The following is a 19,562-nucleotide window of genomic DNA, read 5'->3' on the forward strand; positions in this document are numbered from 1 at the left end:
CAAAAATATGAAACAGCATTTAAAGGTATTGAAATTGAGCTGCTCATGTTATTTCTTTTCTACTTGTTAGCAGGAGTAGCAGCTGTCTTGATCAATTTGTTAGTATTTCCAAGAAGAACCCCAATTTACAAAATGATGCTTCTTATGACAGCAGTCCCACAGAACACACAAAAGAACATCTGGCACTATAAATCTAGCTTGTTGATTTTACCAACACTGGAATTGGTGAGCTTGTCGTCCCTTTTGGCATTTTAGAACATTTAATTTTCCTCACTGTATGCATTTTGGGAGCCATCTAATAGGAATTCAAAAAAGCTTTTTAAATGCATGAAATGCCTCACAGTTCAATAAGTTAAACCCATCAAATTTTTGATTTCCTGATCGAATAAAATGACCAACACGTGAGCAAGGAGAATGAATATAACATTCTCCAAGCATCATCAGCCATGATGTATTTAAAAATGGAAACAGAGTTTAACAAAACTTAATCCAGTTTGATCTACTTCCAGTACCACGTTGCGATTCCAGGGAAAATAGTTTTTATTTAGCTGCTTCCTGGAGGATTAAAACTCCTAACGAGACAGGACCATGCTGAAGAACAAGTATTAAAAAGTGAAACCAAAATTTGAAACAGACCAACCTAGTTCCACTGGCAAAATCAACTGGATCATGAAAACCAAACAAGAGCCATAAGAATGAAAAAAATACAACGTTTTTGAAAGTAACAAAAAAGAATTTGATTCTTGGACAGGGTCTGAATAATTCGTTCATTCAGTAGTATTTACTGAGTGCTTACTATGGGCAGAGCACTGTACTAAGCGCTTGGAATTCGGCAACAGATAGAGACAATCCCTGCCCAATGATGGGCTTACAGTCTAATAATCAATCATGAATAATCAATCAATTAATCTGACTGGGCTTGGCAGTCAGAGGTCAAGGGTTCGAATCCCAGCTCTGCCACTCGTCAGCTGTGTGACTGTGGGCAAGTCACTTCATTTCTCTGTGCCTCAGTTACCTCATCCGTAAAATGGGGATGCAGACTGTGAGACTCATGGGGGACAACCTGATTACCCTGTATCTACCCCAGCGCTTAGAACAGTGCTCTGCACATAGTAAGTGTTTAACAAATACCAACATTTTTATTATTATTATGGGTATTGAACTATTGGAGAGACTCTTCAGTCCTCCTCGGTTGCTGTAGTGGAATGGGAGGAGGAGGAAAGGATGGGATTATTTAAGAGGTGAGAAATTCTATGAAGCCAGCAGGATGTCGAACCCCCACGCTATCAACCCCTTCCTCCCCGTGCCAAAATCAGCACTGACCCGGCCGAGAAATGCCATCTGAAAACAAGGACAGAGAAGAGCAAGCAAAATCAAAAGACACCCTCGCTGTCGGGGAGTGAAAGATGTCGCTCACTTCAGGCTAGGAAGTGTGTGAACTAATTTCAACAGCTGGGCCTAAAAAAAAGAGAAAGAAGAGCTAAAGATGTAGGGAGAGTAAGAGTGTGTCCCGTAATAAGGAAGCAGCATGATCTAGTGGATACAGCCCAGGCGGTGGAGTCAGAAGGATGTGGGTTCTAATCCCAGCTCTGCTACTTGTCTGCTGTGTGACCTCAGGCAAGTCACTTCACTTCTCTGGGCCTCAGTTAACTCATCTGTAGAATCAATCAGTGGTATTTATTGAGTGCTTACAATGTGCAGAGCACTGTACTAAGTGCTTGGGAGGGCCCGATACAACAGAACTTACAGACACGTTCCCTGTCCATGACGAGTTTACAGTCTGGAGATGGGGATGAAAGCTGTTCGTTCATCCATTCATTCGATCATATTTAAAGAGAAGCAGCGTGGCTCAGTGGAAAGAGCAGGGGCTAAGGAGTCAGAGGTCGTGGGTTCTAATCCCGGCTCCTCCACCTGTCAGCTCTGTGACTTTGGGCAAGTCACTTCACTTCTCTGGGCCTCAGTTCCCTCATCTGGGAAATGGGGATGAAGACCGTGAGCCCTACGTGGGACAACCTCATTAGCTTGTATCTACCCCAGCACTTAGAACAGTGCTTGGCACATAGTAAGCGCTTAACAAATACCAACATTATTATTATTATTAGACTATGAGCCTCATGTGGGACAACCCGATTACCCTGTATCTACCCCAGCGCTTAGAACAGTGCTTGGCACATAGTAAGTGCTTAACAAATACTAACATTATTATTATTGAGCTTTTACTGTTGTGAAAAGCACTGTCCTAAGCTCTTGGAAGAGTACAGTATAACAATAAACACATCCTCTGCCCACATTGAGCTTATGTGGGATATGGACAGTGTCCAACTTGATTAGCTTGTACATCGTTTACTACAGTGTTTTGTACACAGTAAGCACTCTATAAATACGATTGCTTGTTAGCTTGTGCTTAATACCAGTAAACCAAAAAAAAAGGAGTTGAAAGAGATTGGGCATCAGTGAAATCACAGGCTAGACAAGATTTCCTCAAAACTGGAAAGACACCCTTAGAACCAACATTTACAGTATTAGGAAGATTGTGGCAACTTGGACCTTTTGCCCGGAATGAAGTTTAGAACATATATTTTACTCTTGATATTTTTGAATTGTTGAATTTTGGGCCGTTTTTATTATTGATTAAATTACATTCTTATTGACAGATCTGTCCTTCCCCAGTTAGACTGTTGGGTTTTTGAGGAGCAGGGAACAGAACTCAGTTGATTTCTTTTTATTCCTTCATTCAAATTGAGCGCTTAACATGTGCAGAGCACTGTACTAAGCTTTTGGGAGAATACAAATATAGGAATAAGTAGACTACCCCAGTGCTTTACACATCAGAAGCACTTATCGAATGCTCCTAATGATAAACAAGTGAGAACATCGAACCAAAATTGAATCAATTAAATCTAGACTGCAAGCTCCTTGTGGGAAAGGAATGTGTCTACCAACCTTGCTATACTGAATTCTCCTAAAAGCTTAGTACAGTGTCCTGCTCACAGGAAGTGCTCAAGACCATTAAAAAAAATTGGCTGAAAAAAATCCATTCATTCATTCGTATTTATTAATAATAATAATGTTGGTATTTGTTAAGCGCTTACTATGTGCAGAGCACTGTTCTAAGCGCTAGGGTAGACACAGGGGAATCAGGTTGTCCCACGTGGGGCTCACAGTCTTAATCCCCATTTTACAGATGAGGTAACTGAGGCACAGAGAAGTTAAGTGACTCGCCCACGGTCACACAGCTAAGTGGCAGAGCTGGGATTCGAACTCATGACCTCTGACTCCAAAGCCACTGTGGACTCTTTCCACTGAGCCACGCTGCTTCTCTTAGTAAGTTGAGCACTTACTATGTGCAGAGCATTGTACTAAGCGCTTGGGAGAAAACAATACAAAAGGTCCACAACGAGTTTACAGTCTAGAAGGGGAGACATTAATATAAATTACAGATATGTACATAATCACCGAGAGGTTTTGACGGGGATGATTAAAGAGAGCAAATCAGGGTGAATCAATGCAATGGGGTAGTAGAAACTCCTTGATTTAAATGATTTTTTTAAAAAGTACATACTCAACTAAAAACATTTCTCCCCAAGGTTTCCAAGTGCAAGAATCTAACTTTCCTGTCTTCATTTTCTATATTTTTTTCAGTACTCCAGTCTTCTAAAACCATTCGTATAGTAAAGCATGGAAAATGTCTCACCCATGACCGCCACACTGCCCAATGGTGCGATAAGGGTGACAGGTGCGAATCCGTAGGCGATAAAGTTTCCCAACTCTCCGACCACCATCAGCAGGCTTCCACACCACCACATCACACTTTGGTAGTGAGGTCTTCGGTTTTCTTGATTTAACAGCCGAAGGTGAGAACATTTCTAGAAATGATTAGGAATGCAATCAGACGATTATTTCACTCTTATACGGCCTAGTGGATAGCGCAAGGACCCGGGAGCCAGAGGGACCTGGGTTCTAATCCCGGCTCCTCGATTTGTCTGCTGTGTGACCTTGGTCAAGTCACTTCGCTTCCCTGTGCCTCGGTTCCCTCAAATGGGGACTAAGACTTGTGTGCTCCATGGGGGGACAGGGACTGTGTCCAGCCTGATTAGCTTGTATCTGCCTCAACACTTAGAACAGTGCTTGACACATAGTAAGTGCCTAATGAATACCATCATTATTTTATGTCCTAACAGTTAAACTCATTTAGCCTCATTTCAGTCAGATGGTATAGAGAAGCAACGTGGCTCAGTGGAAAGAGCCCAGGCTTGGGAGTCAGAGGTCGTGGGTTCTGATCCCGGATCCACCACCTGTCAGCTGTGTGACTTTGGGCAAGTCACTTCAATTCTCTGGGCCTCAGTTCCCTCATCTGTAAAATGGGGATGAAGACCGTGAGTCCTGCGTGGGACAACCTCACTACCCCAGTGCTTAGAATAGTGCTTGGCACACAAATGTTGGCTTAACAAATACCAACATTATTATTATTATAAAATAATTAAACTCTCATCCCTCTCAAAAATCCCATTAACCCTAATTATGAATTTTTTGAGTTTTAAGTTCCTTTCCTTTCTCTCTGCGCTGGAGAAGTGGCCAATCAATCTCTTTCCAGAACAGTAAGCAGAAGCTTCTTCCCAAGACTCTCCAGACCCAATTCCCATTTTCCCATCCCAGGTCTACAAGAGCTGAACAGCTTTGAAGTTCACCAAAAAGCTTCCAAGATTGGTGGAGAGGGGAAAGGAGGTGTTTAAGTCACGGTACACTTTACATCCTGAAACCCAAAAGCAACTGCAAAAAGTGCCAAAAGAAGAGAATTGTAACAGGGGATCCCTGGACAGATTCCTGAGTGATTTTTTTAAAAGTTTCTGTGGAAAATTAAAGTAAATCCATAAAAATCATAGCTGGCATTACCAAGTATTGGTGCCTCAGAATATTGGCTCTCTTAGAAAAAGTTATTTTGCCTGTATAGTTACGAAACAGTGCCAGTGTTAGCTATTCAGTTAACTCGAAAGAGAAAAATTCCACAAAAATCTCACTTCTAGCTACTCTGAAAATAATTCAAACCTAAACGATACCATTAGGATTAGGATCACTGTCCCACATGTGGAGCACAGTCTAATAAAAGAAATCAAATGCGTGGTTTCTAAAACTAGCTTTTATCCAACACAGATACATGCTGGCAAGAAGACAAATAGTGAGAGTGAAGTAATACACTTAGAGGGCATTTCCTGGGTTATAACACAATTAAAAAACTAAACTGTTCGGGTAGGAAAAACAATTTATCATACCTGTATACTCAGCGAGATGCTGATGACTAAATTTCCTGCCACTGCCAACAAAACACCAAAGAGGTGGATCTGTAAAAGAGAATTAAAAAAAAATTTGAAAAGGTTCTACAGGTTACAGATGATTCCCAAAATGAACACATGTCATGGTCCTTTGGTAAAACCTTCCTTTTTGTTTTTTAGCAATAACCAGTACTTTTTAAACCTTCAGGTGTTTATGTCTCATAATAAAAAAAGTGAAAATAAAGAATGGTAGAGGTCCAGAACTCGAAACACAATAGGCTATTTCTTTTCTAGATGCCAAAACAGCAAATTTGCCTCCACTCTCAGAAAAAAAACTGTTTTAATCTACTAGGAAAATTGGAAAGGACACAATCCCTTGCATTCCTTTCCTTGCTTTGATCATAAAAGAGTACTAAAGAGATGGTTGAGTTTTAAATATAATTATGGAAATTACTTGCACAAAACTTCTCAGAATATTTTAGAAAAACGCATCAATAAATTTCCTCAATTTTTTAAAATGAAATTTGTTAAGCACTTACTATGTGCCAGGCACTGTACTAAGTGCTTGGGTAGTTACAAGCTAATCAGGTTGGACACAGTCTACGTCCCACATGGGGCTCACAGTCTTAATCTCCATTTTACGGATGAGGTAACCGAGGCAAAGAGAAGCGAATGACTTGCTTCAGGTCACAAGGCAGACTAGTGGAGGAGGCAGGATTAGAACCCAGGTCCTTCTGACTCCCGGGCCATTGCTCAATCCACTGAGCCATGCTGCTTCCCTCGATTCTGTGTAACGTACTAGAACAAGGTGAATAAAAAAGGTTGGGGCAGATTCCACTGATTTCTGTGTACACCTGTATATACTTCTATAACCTAGGAGCTGCATTCTTGCAAAACTCCACATTTCCGAAAGGTACTGCTGTAAGAACTCACCCATTCTGACACGGTGTACATTTGCACAGCACACAAGCTTTTTCTACCAAAATTAGGGTTTGCTGCAGCCAAACGGGCTTATGCCGTCAGATGGATGCTCCGATTTCCCTAGGAAAGTGCTAGCCAAAATGTGTTATGAAAATTTTTCCCAGTGGCAAAACTGTGTGAACTGACTTTCTAACCTCTGCTTAAGAAAACTACTGGGTGACGAAATATTTTTACCCTTCAGTTACATTTCTGAAAAAGTACAGCAACAATTAGAAATTTAACAATTGATTAATGGTATTCCTCAGTGATATTTATGGAGTGCTTACGGTATGCACGAGAGGCAGCGTGGCTCAGTGGAAAGAGCCTGGGCTCAGTTCCCTCATCTGTAAAATGGGGATTAAGACTGTGAGCCCCACATGGGGCAGCCTGATGCCCCTGTGTCTATCCCAGCGCTTAGAACAGTGCTCTGCACCTAGTCAGCGCTTAACAAATACCAATATTATTATTCGGAGTCAGAGGTCATGAGTTCGACTCCCAGCTCTGCCACTTGTCAGCTGTGTGACTGTGGGCAAGTCACTTCACTTCTCTGGGCCTCAGTTCCCTCATCTGTAAAATGGGGATAAAAAGTGTGTGAGCCCCACGTGGGACAACCTGATTACCCTGTATCTCCCCCAGCGCTTAGAACAGTGCTCGGCACCTAGTAAGCACTTAACAAATACCAACATTGTTATTATTATTATTATTATGCAGAACACTGGATTAAGTGCTTGGGAGAGTACAATTCGACAGTAGATTAATTTCTATGTTCATATAAAATGGAACCTAGAATACTAATATTCATTCAAATCTGTCACATTGAAGTGGTCTATTTAATAATAATAACAATAATAATAATAATGTTGGTATTTGTTAAGCGCTTACTATGTGCCAAGCGCTGTTCTAAGCGCCGGGGTAGATACAAGGCAATCAGGTTGTCCCATGTGAGGTTCACAGTTTTAATCCCCATTTTCCAGATGAGGGAACTGAGGCCCAGAGAAGTGAAGTGACTTGCCCAAAGTCACATAGCTGCCAAGTGGCAGAGTCGGGATTAGAACCCATGACCTCTGACTCCCCAGTCCGTGCTCTTTCCACTGAGCCACACTGCTTCTCCATTTACAGTGATCCATGATGGGTGGTGTTGCGAGCACAACAAAAAATGAAAGGTGCTTTCTAACAAACATTTGGTAGTTATTGGTCTTACACATAAAAATACAAAGTACTGAGGAACAACCAGAAGTTCTACAAAGCTGATGCTTGTTCTCCTGACTTGGGTCTCAAGAATAGCGTTATTCAATTTTGCTACATTCTATTTTAATTAGGCCAGGATAACAGACTTCCAAAAATATTTATAAATCTGACATTACGTAAGAAAAATTAAGTATAGCTATTCTGGTTATTTTTTGATTGCTGCTTTATTGAAAGCCCCCACATTAACAAAAAAAAGTATCGTGATATCAATCATTATTTTAGGAGAAAGAAAGGTATTAAGGGGTTGAGAGTGTGGTTCCAAACAACGGGGGTTAAATAAATAAAACACCAGGGGATTATTATCAGCTTCTGCTTCTAGACCTTAGTTAAGCAGTCTGTTTCCAAAACACTGAATAAGCTCATTAGCATTTTACAGATTAATTTGTAATTGCTTAAAATTAAGAGTTTCCAGGAGACATATGGTACAAATGAACTTTAAACGTTCACAAGTTATCTAGGCAACGTTAGTGAAATAATACAGCATTTCTGATTCAGACGCGTGACATGATTTTGCCCTAAGGCATTTCTGTGCAGATCCACCGGGCATCATGGTCGATTCAACGAGAAGCAGTGTGGCCTAGTGGATAGAACATGGGTCCGGGAGTCAGAGGACCTGGTTGGAAAATTCCGGCTCCGTCACTCGTCTGCTGTATTACATTGTGCAAGTCATTCAGAGAAGCAGCGCGGCTCAGTGGAAAGAGCGTGGGTTTGGGAGTCAGAGGTCACGGGTTCTAATCCGGGCTCCGCCACTTGTCAGTTGTGTGACTTTGAGCAAGTCACTTCACTTCTCGGTGCCTCAGTTCCCTCATCTGCAAAATGGGGATTGTGAGCCTCACGTGGGACAACTTGATTACCTTGTATCCCCCTCAGGACTTAGAACAGTGCTTGGCACATAGTAAGCACTTAACCAATACCATTATTATTATTAATTGCTCTGGGCCTCAGTTGCCTCGATTGTAAAATGGGGATTAAGACTGTTAATCCCATGTGGAACAGGGACTGCAGCCAACAGGATTAGTTTCTATCTACCCCAGTGCTTAGTACATTGCCTGGTACATAGTAAGCACTTCAATACCCTACAAAAAAAAATTCACTGAGATGCTATAATGTTGGTATTTGTTAAGCACTTACTATATGCAGAGCACTGTTCTAAGCAGTGGGGTAGATCCAGGGTAATCAGGTCGTCCCACGTGAGGCTCACAGTTAATCCCCATTTTACAGATGAGGTAACTGAGGCGCAGAGAAGTTAAGTGACTTGCCCACAGTCACACAGCTTACAACCTATAGCGATGTGTTCCCTTAGTCTCCCATTGTGCATTAAAATGTAGTGCTCCCATAGGAATGACCATATTTTGAGAATTTAGACCTAAAGGATCAATTCATGATTGGGAATTTTAATTGCTACTTTCTGGTAAAACTACAAGAATTGGGTTACAGAAGGAAAAAAAGATTAAAAAGAAAAATCCGATTGGTAATTTATTATTCGTGGCAATACCACATTTTTATCTTTTCTTCCCTTACACTTACCTTATTCGGTACAAAATTTTCTATTTCTATTTTGGCACTATTCTCGATCGTTCAATCCCACTCAGAATCCAATTTCCATTGGTAATGTAATTACATAATCAAATAATTTACATTCCAAGATCTGATGGGTAACAAAATTGAGCTCCAAAAGGAAAAAAAAAAAACCAAAACCAGTGGTCTCCCCTACCCCAAAAATCTCTATATATAGCATGGATACTTCCGGTAATCTCTGACTATAATGTTAATAAATGGAGAAAATTACTTTGAAATTTCCTTATGAATTCACTCATCAATTCATTTAACTTATTGCTTTTATCAGAAAAAAAAAATTGGGGCACTTTCCACAGTTCACTGATAAATACGTACTTGTTCTTTAGTTTCTTGTTTTTTTGCGTCTCCCCTTGTACGATAGACCCTCTGTCCCTCAGACCATCCCGAATATCATATGCTTGATTCTATTTATTTGCTATTGTTTTAATGAGATGTTCTTCCCCTTGATTCTATTTATTGCCACTGTTCTTGTCTGTCTCCCCCGATTAGACTGTAAGCCCGTCAGTGGGCAGGGACTGTCTCTATCTGTTACCCATTTGTCCATTCCAAGCGCTTAGTACGGTGCTCTGCACATAGCAAGCCCTCAATAAATGCTATCGAATATGCATGGATGACCTGCAAAATGGGTGAGGGCCCAAGGCATCTGACGCGAATGGGGCGTCTCAGAAATACTCTGTCGGGTGACCACAAACAACCTGCACCCGTACTTCCGGCACATACTTCACGGGATGCACTGCTGGAAACAGAGGGACAGGCGTGTGAACTCGTCGTGGGCAGGGGATGTGTCTGTTTGTTGTTGCATTGTACTCTCCCAAGCGCTTGGTACAGTGCTTTGCACACGCTAAGAGCTCAACAAATACAACCGAATGAACGAATGGCACCACCACCACTACTGCCGGAGCAGTTCAAACACGTAGTCGGCCGGTGGCCTTAACCGCTGGGGTCTAAGCCACACTCCCCTGAATGGCAAGGGACCAGAACAGGGGCAGGGTTGAAATTTCAAAAATCATAATAATAATTGTGGTATTTAAGTGCCTACTTTATGACAAGCACTGGGGTAGGTACCAGATACGCAGGTCCCACATGAGGCCCACGGACCAAGTGGGAGGAGGACAAAGTATCGAGTCCCCAGTTTGCAGATGAGGGAACTGAGGCACATGGAAGTTAAGTGACTTCCCCAAGGTCACACGGCAGACAAGCGGCAGAGCCAGGATTAGAACCCAGGTCCTGTGACTACCGGGCCCAAGTTCTTTCTACTGGGCTACGCTGCTTCCCAATTGATCTTATTGGCCGATGAAGCAGCGTGGCTCAGTGGAAAGAGCCCGGGCTTGGGAGTCAGAGGTCATGGGTTCTCATCCCGGCTCCGCCGCTTGCCAGCTGTGTGACTTTGGGCAAGTCACTTTACTTCTCTGTGCCTCAGTTGCCTCATCTGTAAAATGGGGATTAAAACTGTGAGCCCCACGAGGGACAACCCGATCACCTTGTATCCCCCCAGAGCTTAGAACAGTGCTTTGCACATAGTAAGCGCTTAACAAATACCAATATTATTATTATTATTGCTTCCCATTAAGCCCCCTCTCTCAGTGAATCCTCAGAATCAGGAATGCATTCCTCCCACTAACAGTGTCATCTTAGAACCGAAGGACAACTGTACTTCTACTATAAAGCTGTACTTGGCTTCCACTAAGTGACATTTTGCCAAATCTCTTTGCCTCTTCTAAATTGGACTACTCGAAACAAAAATAAAAGTCTGGTATATTCACATTTTTAGTTATCCCTGAAGTGCACTAGAATTTATAATTTAGAAAAGGAGACAAGGAATTCCTGGTAAGCAAACAACATTTTTCCCTGTTAATGCAACATGAGTTTTTTAGGTTTACTAAATTTCACCTGCCAATCAATGGGAATCATTATAATAACTGTGGCACTTGTTAGGGTGTTTACTATGTGTCAGGCATAGTACTAAGAACTGGAGTAGATACAAGATAATTGGGTTGGACACAGTCCCTGTCCCACATAGGGCTCACGGTCTTATCCCCATTTTCTAAATGAGGGAACTTAGGCCGAGAAAAGTGAAGTGACTTGCCCAAGGTCACACAGCAGACACGTGGTGGAGCCGGGATTAGCTGGGATCCTTCCGGGTCCCAGCCCCACGGTCTATCCACTTGGCTCAGTGGAAAGAGCCCGGACCTGGGAGTCAGAGGTCATGGGTTCGAATCCCCGCTCTGCCACCTGTCAGCTGTGTGACTGTGGGCAAGTCACTTCTCTGTGCCTCAGTTACCTCATCTGGAAAATGGGGATGAAGACGGTGAGCCTCACGTGGGACAACCTGATTACCCTCTATCTACCCCAGCACTTAGACTAGTGCTCTGCACATAGTAAGCGCTTAGCCAACACCAACATTATTATTATTAAGCTATGCTGCTTCTACGTATAAGCTCAGTGGTATTCATCCAGCATTTACTCTGGGCCCAAGAGCACAGCACGAAGCACTTGGGATCCTAATTTCTTATTCTTCAATTCTTTTCTTTAATTTGGGCTGTCGAGTCGCCTCCGACCCAAAGCGCCACCATGGACGCATCTCTTCCAGAACTCCCCACCTCCATCTGCAATCGTTCTGGCAGTGCATCCGCAGGGTTTTCCCATCGCCTCCTTCCGCACAGTCAACTTGAGTCTCCCCCCTCGACTCTCTCCCGTGCCGCTGCTGCCCGGCACAGGTGAGTTTTGACTTGCAGCAGATGGCCTCCCGCTCGCTAGCCGCTAGCGAAACTCGGAATGGAATGGACAGGCCTCTGCTTGACTCTCCCTCCCGTAGTCGAGCCTGCTAGAGTACGGGCAACTCTCCAGGTGTGACCCTGAGAGGTGGGAATTTGGGGTTAGACTCCTCCCCCAAACTCCAATTGTTCCTCCCAGCCCCCAGAGCTCCCTGTACTTCTGTTCCAATTTCCAGTGGCTTCACCTCAGCCATTTCTCACTCCTTCCTCCTTCGGTACAAGGGGACACGGTTTATACACCAAAAGTTAAGACAACCAGCAGACCGTGCGCTTGAATTGTTTTGTTAGTAGTGGTGGTGGATTCTCCCCAGTTGTGAACGCTCCTTTGCACGTCCCTCTGTTCCCGGCAGTGCACACTGCGAGGCAGCTGGTCGGAAGCATTTATATTAATGTCTGGCTCCCCCTTTAAAGTGGAAGCTTGGTGTGGCAAGGGAACGTATCTGCTATTGTTACATTGGACTCTCCCAAGTGCTGAGTAAAGTGCTTTGCACACAGTAATAATAATAATAATGTTGGTATTTGTTAAGCGCTTACTATGTGCAGAGCACTGGGGTAGATACAGGGTAATCAGGTTGTCATTCATTCATTCAATAGTATTTATTGAGCGCTTACTATGTGCAGAGCATTGTACTGAGCGCTTGGAAAGTCCAATTCGGCAACAGCTAGGGACAGTCCCTGCCCTCTGACGGGCTCACAGTCTAATCGGGGGAGACGGACAGACAAGAACAATAGCAATAAATAGAATCAAGGGGATGAACATCTCATGAAAGGTTGTCCCCCGGGGAGGCTCACAGTTAATCCCCATTTTACGGACGAGGTCACTGAGGCACAGAGAAGTGAAGTGACTTGCCCACAGTCACACAGCTGACGAGTGGCAGAGCCAGGATTCAAACCACTCAATGCGATAGAATAAATGAATGGAAGTTCAGGTGCAGGTTGTGGTCACAGAACAGAGTATTTCTGATCGATCAATGGCGTTTATTGAGCACTTACTGTGTGCAGAGCTCTGTCTCCTTTTCCTTTCCCTCTCTCTTCCTCCCCCATCCCTCCCCGCTATGGAAACTACGCCAATAGAAACGTCCTTGAAGGGGGACAGGTAGGGATAAGAGTGTTATCGACTTTCCCCTTCTTTCCTCACTTTGTGCCTACCTGAGACCACGCTGTTTCAAGGTTACCGTCGCCTCCCACCCCTTAACTGAAGGAGTCGTCAAGACTCAGTTCTGGGTTCCCTTTTATTCTCCATCTACAAGCAGCGTGGCTCAGTGGAAAGAGCCCAGGCTTGGGAGTTCGAATTCTGGCTCTGCCACTTCTCAGCTGCGTGACTGTGGGCAAGTCACTTCACTTCTCTGGGCCACAGTTACCTCATCTGGAAAATGGGGATTAACTGTGAGCCTCGTGGGACAACCTGATGACCCTGTATCTACCGCAGCGCTTAGAACAGTGCTCTGCACATAGTAAGTGCTTAACAAATACCAACATTATTATTACCCTTGGAGAACTCACTGGCTCCCACGGTTTCAACTACCACCTCTATGCAGACGATTCCCAAATCTCCAGCCCCGATCTCTGCCCTTCTCTGCAGTCTCACGTTTCCTCCTGCCTCCAAGACATCTCTACTCGGATGTCCTGCCGATTCCTCAAACTTAACAAATCCAAAACAGAGCCCCTCATTTTTCCACCCAAACCCTGTCCTTCCCATGATTTGCCCATCACTTCAGACAGCGCCATGATCTTTCCTGTTTCACAAGCCCATAACTTTGGTGTTACCCTTGACTCAACTCTCTCATTCACCCCACACAGTCAATCTGTCATCAAATCCTGTTGGTTCAACCTTCCCAACATCACCAAAATCCACCCTTTCCTCCACGACTAAACTGCCACTACATTAATCCAAGCACTTATCCTCCCTCACCTCGATTACTGCATCAGCCTCCTCACTGACTTCCCTGCCTCCTGTCTCTCTCCATCCCAGTCCATACTTCACTCTTCTGACAAGATGATTTTTCCACAAAACCATTCAGTCCACGTTTCCCCACTCCTCAAGAACCTCCAGTGGTTGCCCATCCACCTCGGCATCACGCAGAAACTCCTTACCATAGGAGCACTCAATCACCTTGCCCCCTCCTACCTCCCTTCGATAGCCCTCTTGAATTTGGCTTTACACCCTTTATTCATCCCTCCCAGAGCCCTGAAGCACTTATGTACATATAGGTAATTTACTCATTTATATTTATTAATATCTATTAACATTATTCGACTCCCGGCTCGGCCACTTGTCAGCTGTGTGACTGTGGGCAAGTCACTTCACTTCTCTGTGCCTCAGTTACCTCATCTGGAAAATGGGGATTAACTGTGAGCCTCACGTGGGACAACCTGATGACCCTGTATCTACCCCAGCACTTAGAACAGTGCTCTGCACATAGTAAGCGCTTAACAAATACCAACATTATATTAATATATTAATTATATTAACATATCAAAATAAGCACTTAGTACAGCACTCTGCACACAGTAAGTGTTCAATAAATATGATTGAATGAATTAAATGAATAACATTGATATCTGTCTTCCCCTCTAGACTGTAAGCTCATTTTTTTATATTCATTCAATCGTATTTATTGAGCACTTACTATGTGCAGTGCACTGTACTAAGTGCCTGGAATGTACACTTCGGCAACAGAGACAATCTTATTTTATAATTATTATAAAATTATCTTATTTTATAATTGCAAGTTTATAATATACAGTTTTATAGTATTTGTGAAGCGCTTCCTGTGTGTCAAACACTGTTCTAAGTACTGGGGTAGATATGTGTTAGGCTGGACACAGTCACTGCCCCACATGGGGCTCCCAGTCTAACTAGGAGGGACAACAGGAGAACCGCAGCACAGAGATGTTAAATGACTTGCTCAAGGTCACACAGCAAGCATGTGGCAGAACTAGGTTTGGAACCCACGTCCTCTGACTCCCAGGCCTGTGCAGTTTCCACTAAGCCGTGCTGCTTCGTTGTGGGCAGGGAACGCGTCTGCCAACTGTGTTACATCGTTCTCTCCCAAGCGCGTAGCACAGTGCTCTGCACGTAAAAAGCATTCGATAAATACGATTCTACCCAAACCTAATGCACCTTGACCTTCTGGCTTCCTCTGAACCATTCCGGGAACCATTCCTTTCTCTTCGAAACACCATTTAACCTTAGTTTCTATTAATTTTCTCCTAGTCTTCCTCTTACCTGTATGATCCATCTCAGTTTTTTAAGGGATTCTTCCTCTGCCTCCCATGTCTGTCGGTCTCCCAAGAGAGAGGACTGTACTCTCCCAAGCACTCAGTACAGTGCTCTGCACCCAGAAAGTGCTCAATAAATACCACCGATTGACTGACACGACAAAAAAGACTGAGAAGGTGCATCCGGGGAGATAGAAAGACAACCAGGGGAGGACAGAGTCAGGGGAGCCAAGGTTGGGTAGTGTTTCCAGGGGAAGGGGGTGGTCCAACCTGTAGCTGAGAAGTCGAGGAGGATTAGGACGGAGTAGAGGTCGTTGGATTTAGCATAAAGGGGTCATCGGTGACCTTAAAGTGGGCAGTTTGTGGAGTAGAGGGGGTAGAAGCCAAATTGGAGGAGATAAAGAAGAGAACTGGAGAAGAGGAAATGGAGGCAGCAGGTGTAAGCAATTTGCTTTTGAAGAGCTTGGAAAGGAATGGTAGGAAGGTTGATTTCCTCCTGAATAGGCTTTTTTTTTTTTTTAAATCCACATCCACAGGTTTTTCTAATCACTTTCACACTTATGATCCAGGGGAACAAGGTGTGTCATATGACGTTTGACGACCGTTAATAGACACACCCACAAGTTAGGTTTAGAAACCTATTCTCAGAGGTTCTATTCTGGAATATCTCTGGTCAGAAGTGAAGATTCAGAATTTTTCTACAGCCATAGAGCCGTTGCATATGAAGCAAATTTAGATTTAAAAGAGATAGACCCTGAAAAGGAAAATCAGTTCAAAGGAAAATCTTCAGAAAACATTTATCTTAAAAATGAAAAGTTGAGATGCTTTGTCAATTTTACAGAATGTTGCTTAAGTGTAACAGGGTTTAGGGATTTTATGTTCATCTCATATTGATTTTGGTCTCTTCCCACCAACTCTTCTCTGATACTGGGTAGGAATTAATAACAACCAAATTTCATGTTGAAGCATGACCACCTTATTAAGTTTAGTTGTCACAGAAGCATGCAAATAGGAAAAAAGAACGAATGCTAATTCCCTTAATTTCCTTCCCAAGTGTTGCAGCAAGATGCAGTTAAGGCTATTTTACCCCCATTGCTTGTATTCATTGGACCAAAAGTGGCTCTTTCTCTTGTATCTTCTGTTGGAAGACTTGTGAATATGCTTTCTAGGACCAGATGAAGTAGGAGAAAAAATAGTCCAGAAGCAACTGAATCAAAAGTTCTGCTGATCATTAAGGATCCCTTGAAACTTATGGGAAAATAGTATTACGCCCCAAGGAATTGGCTAGATATTTTACCTGCCCGATGATTTTCTTTATAGTAGTTTTAGAATTCCTTATTTCTCATCCAAATTAGGAATAGCACTGGCATTAACTTTTAAACAAACTGAGTGTTTCCCCTAAATGCATACAGTTTTCTTAGGTGGTAGCATCAATTAATTCCGTAAAACTCCATTTGAGTAGAATGTGCAGAATTCTTTGGGGGTATTGGACTGTAGGCTGAAAGGTATTAGACTGTAAATTCATTGTGGGCAGAGAATTTGCCTGCCAACTCTGTTGTACTGTGCTCTCCAAAGCACTTAGTGCAGTGTTCTGCGCATAGCAAGTGCTCAATAAACACCATAATAACGTTGGTATTTGTTAAGCGCTTACTATGTGTAGAGCACTGTTCTAAGTGCTGGGGGAGATACAGGGTAATCAGATTGTCCCACGTGAGGCTCACAGTCTTAGTCCCCATTTTACAGATGAGGGCACTGAGGCACTGAGAAGTGAAGTGACTTGCCCAACCGTCACACAGCTGACAAGTGGCAGAGCCGGAATTCAAACCCATGACCTCTGACTCCCAAGCCCGGGCTCTTGCCACTGAGCCACGCTGCTTCTCTAATCAATGAATCATTGAATGCATCAATGAAGCAGCGTGGCTCAGGGGAAAGAGCCCGGGCTTGGGAGTCAGAGGTTATGAGTTTGAATCCCAGCTCCGCCACTTGTCAGCTGTGTGACTTTGGGCAAGTCACTTCACTTCTCTGTGCTTCAGTTACCTCATCTGTAGAATGGGGATTAAGACTGTGAGCCCCACGTGGGACAACCTGATAACCTTGTATCCCCCCCATTGCTTGGCACATAGTAAGCCCTTAACAAACACCATCATCATTATTATTAAAAATATAATTTTGGGCAGTGGATTCATTTTTCCACTCCAACGGCAAGATCTTGTCATAGAACTATTGTGCAACTCTGGTTCTCTCCCTCTCTTCTCTGCGTTTATGAATACAGACAGGTTTCCTATGATTCAGAGATGAAGCCAATGGTGATGAAATTTTATAGGTATGAGCAGATGGGGCCTGGGAATGTATCCCTTTGTTGTTACATCATACTCTCCCAAGCACTTATTGTCTTCCCGATAAATGAGATGACCAGGAGCGCGGCTTTAACGAGCCGGTGTGTGGAGTATTAGAGATCCTGTCCCTTCGTATACATTCCCGCTTCTCCGGTACCGTGAACACGAGAGGTGGAACACAGAAATTTGTATTCCAAACAGCTAGGCGTGGCTGGTCTGTTTAACTCCGGCTCATACCGAGGGTGAAGGTCAGCTGCTCCAACCTGGGATTTAATGACTGGTGACACCTCTCCCGCAAACAAGGTAGGGGAGGAAGGAAGCAAAATCCGAAAGAATTTGTTTTATACTCGACTCAGAGGTCGACGGTGCTCAAACCTGTATTTCTCAAGCTCAGGACCAGAGTGGCAATTTTAGAAAAGTAAGAATTACACAAGGTAATCAGTTCAAAGGCGGGTTTTAAATAAACTTATTTGAATTATGAAGGTACAAAGAGATTTCTGAATCCAAATATTTTCACTAGATAAGAACAAATTTTGGCAGTTGATAACGATTGGCGTGAGGATAAGCAATGTGTTAGTAAAATAGGCCTTTTTCTTCCTAAATTCTGAGACAGACACAAGGAACTACTCATTTTTGGAATAGTGATGGTGTGTCTCTTTCTTTTAATGACGTGAATGAGTTGTGTGCCTTCACACTTCCTTGGGCCATCGGTCTCTATTGGCTGCAGTTGCTTTTGCTACAGATTATATTTCATTTGGGCAGATGAATTCTTTAAAACCCCTAGCTCAGGGAACAGGCTAGTAAGCATTTCAAACTGCTGGCCCAGTTGTGCCTATTTTCGCCAATGACTCTTTTAGCTTTTTAGACATAATTTTGCTATTGTTCTTGTCTGTCCATCTCCCCCGATTAGACTGTAAGCCTGTCAAAGGGCAGGGACTCTCTCTGTCTGTTACCTATTTGTACATTCCAAGCGCTTAGTACAGTGCTGTGAACATAGTAAGCGCTCAATAAATACTATTGAATGAATGAATGAATAAAACAAATCTGTGATATCACTAATTCTCCTAAGCTAATAATAGAGAACATAACACCTATCTCCCCCAGTTGTTCTTTTGGCTTCGTCAATGTTTTCATCTCCCATATCCACATTCTTGTTTATGCCGGTCCCAAGACAACACCTGCCTACTTTCTAAATCTAACCCCCCTACCTGTGCTTTGGATCCATTCCCTCTCTGCTCACCTCTTTAGAAATATTTGCTCCGTTCCACCTCCCACCTGTTATTTCTAGCTTTGGCGTCTAATAATAGTGTGGGGGGTGGGGAGGGGGACTGTGCTCCCATTTCCTTTTCCAGCTATTTCCTCATCTCTGGACTGTAAACTCGTTGTGGTCAGGGAATATGACTGTTATATTGTAATCTCCCAAGGGTTTAGTACAGTGCTCTGCACACAATAAGTGCTCAATAAATGCAATAAAGACAGACTGGCTGAACTCTTATCCCTTCACCTGTCTAAACTCCTCAAATGGACTGCTTTCCATTATCTGATTCTGTTTCCTCTCTCCTGAGCCCTTGTAAGCCTCCTACATTGAGAATCTTTTTTTTTTTTTTTAATGGTATCGGTTAAGCATTTACCATGTGCCAGGGGCTGAACTAAGCACTGGGGTAGATACAAGCTAATTGGGTTGGATACAGTCTCTGTCCCACAAGGGGCTCACAGAATTAATCCCCATTTTACAGATGAGGTAACTGAGGCACAGAGAAGTGAAATGATTTGCCCGAGGTCCCGCAGCGGAGAAGTGGCAGAGCCGGGATTAGAACCCAAGTCCTTCTGACTTCGAGGCCTGTGCTCTATCTATCCACTAGACCGCCCTGGCTTGCTTCCTTTTCTCTGATTACCGGTTTCAGATCTTGTCCTGCAAATTAAAGGTCTCTTCTCTGTACTAATTTCCTGCCACTGTCCGTAAGGTTGAAGGCAAAGTAAGATTTAGCAACTGACTGACTGGGTTGGCAGGGTGAAATGAGAATGGGCAAGGAAGGCCAAAAACAGAGGAACTGAAAAGGACTTTGAGTTTTGGATTGGGAGGAGGGTAGATAGGCAGGTAGTAATAATAATAATAATGATTAAGGGACCACGCAACAGTTTTTATGCCTCTACGCCTTTCTATAGTATGGATT

At 43.3% G+C, this 19,562-nt stretch overlaps 1 protein-coding gene across 1 annotated transcript in view; it reads right to left on the reverse strand.

Moving 5' to 3' along the window:
* Window positions 1-19,562, reverse strand: part of NIPAL2 (NIPA like domain containing 2) — a 96,724-nt gene that overhangs the window by 64,524 nt on the left and 12,638 nt on the right. The window contains exons 2-3 of the mRNA XM_029062040.2: window positions 5,271-5,339; window positions 3,695-3,866 (exon numbers count right to left, since the gene is read on the reverse strand). Of these exons, the coding sequence (XP_028917873.1) occupies window positions 3,695-3,866; window positions 5,271-5,339 (241 nt within the window). The remainder of the gene's footprint in view (window positions 1-3,694; window positions 3,867-5,270; window positions 5,340-19,562) is intronic.

Source organism: Ornithorhynchus anatinus, chromosome 4 (genome assembly GCF_004115215.2).
Source record: "Ornithorhynchus anatinus isolate Pmale09 chromosome 4, mOrnAna1.pri.v4, whole genome shotgun sequence".
NCBI lineage: Eukaryota > Metazoa > Chordata > Mammalia > Monotremata > Ornithorhynchidae > Ornithorhynchus > Ornithorhynchus anatinus.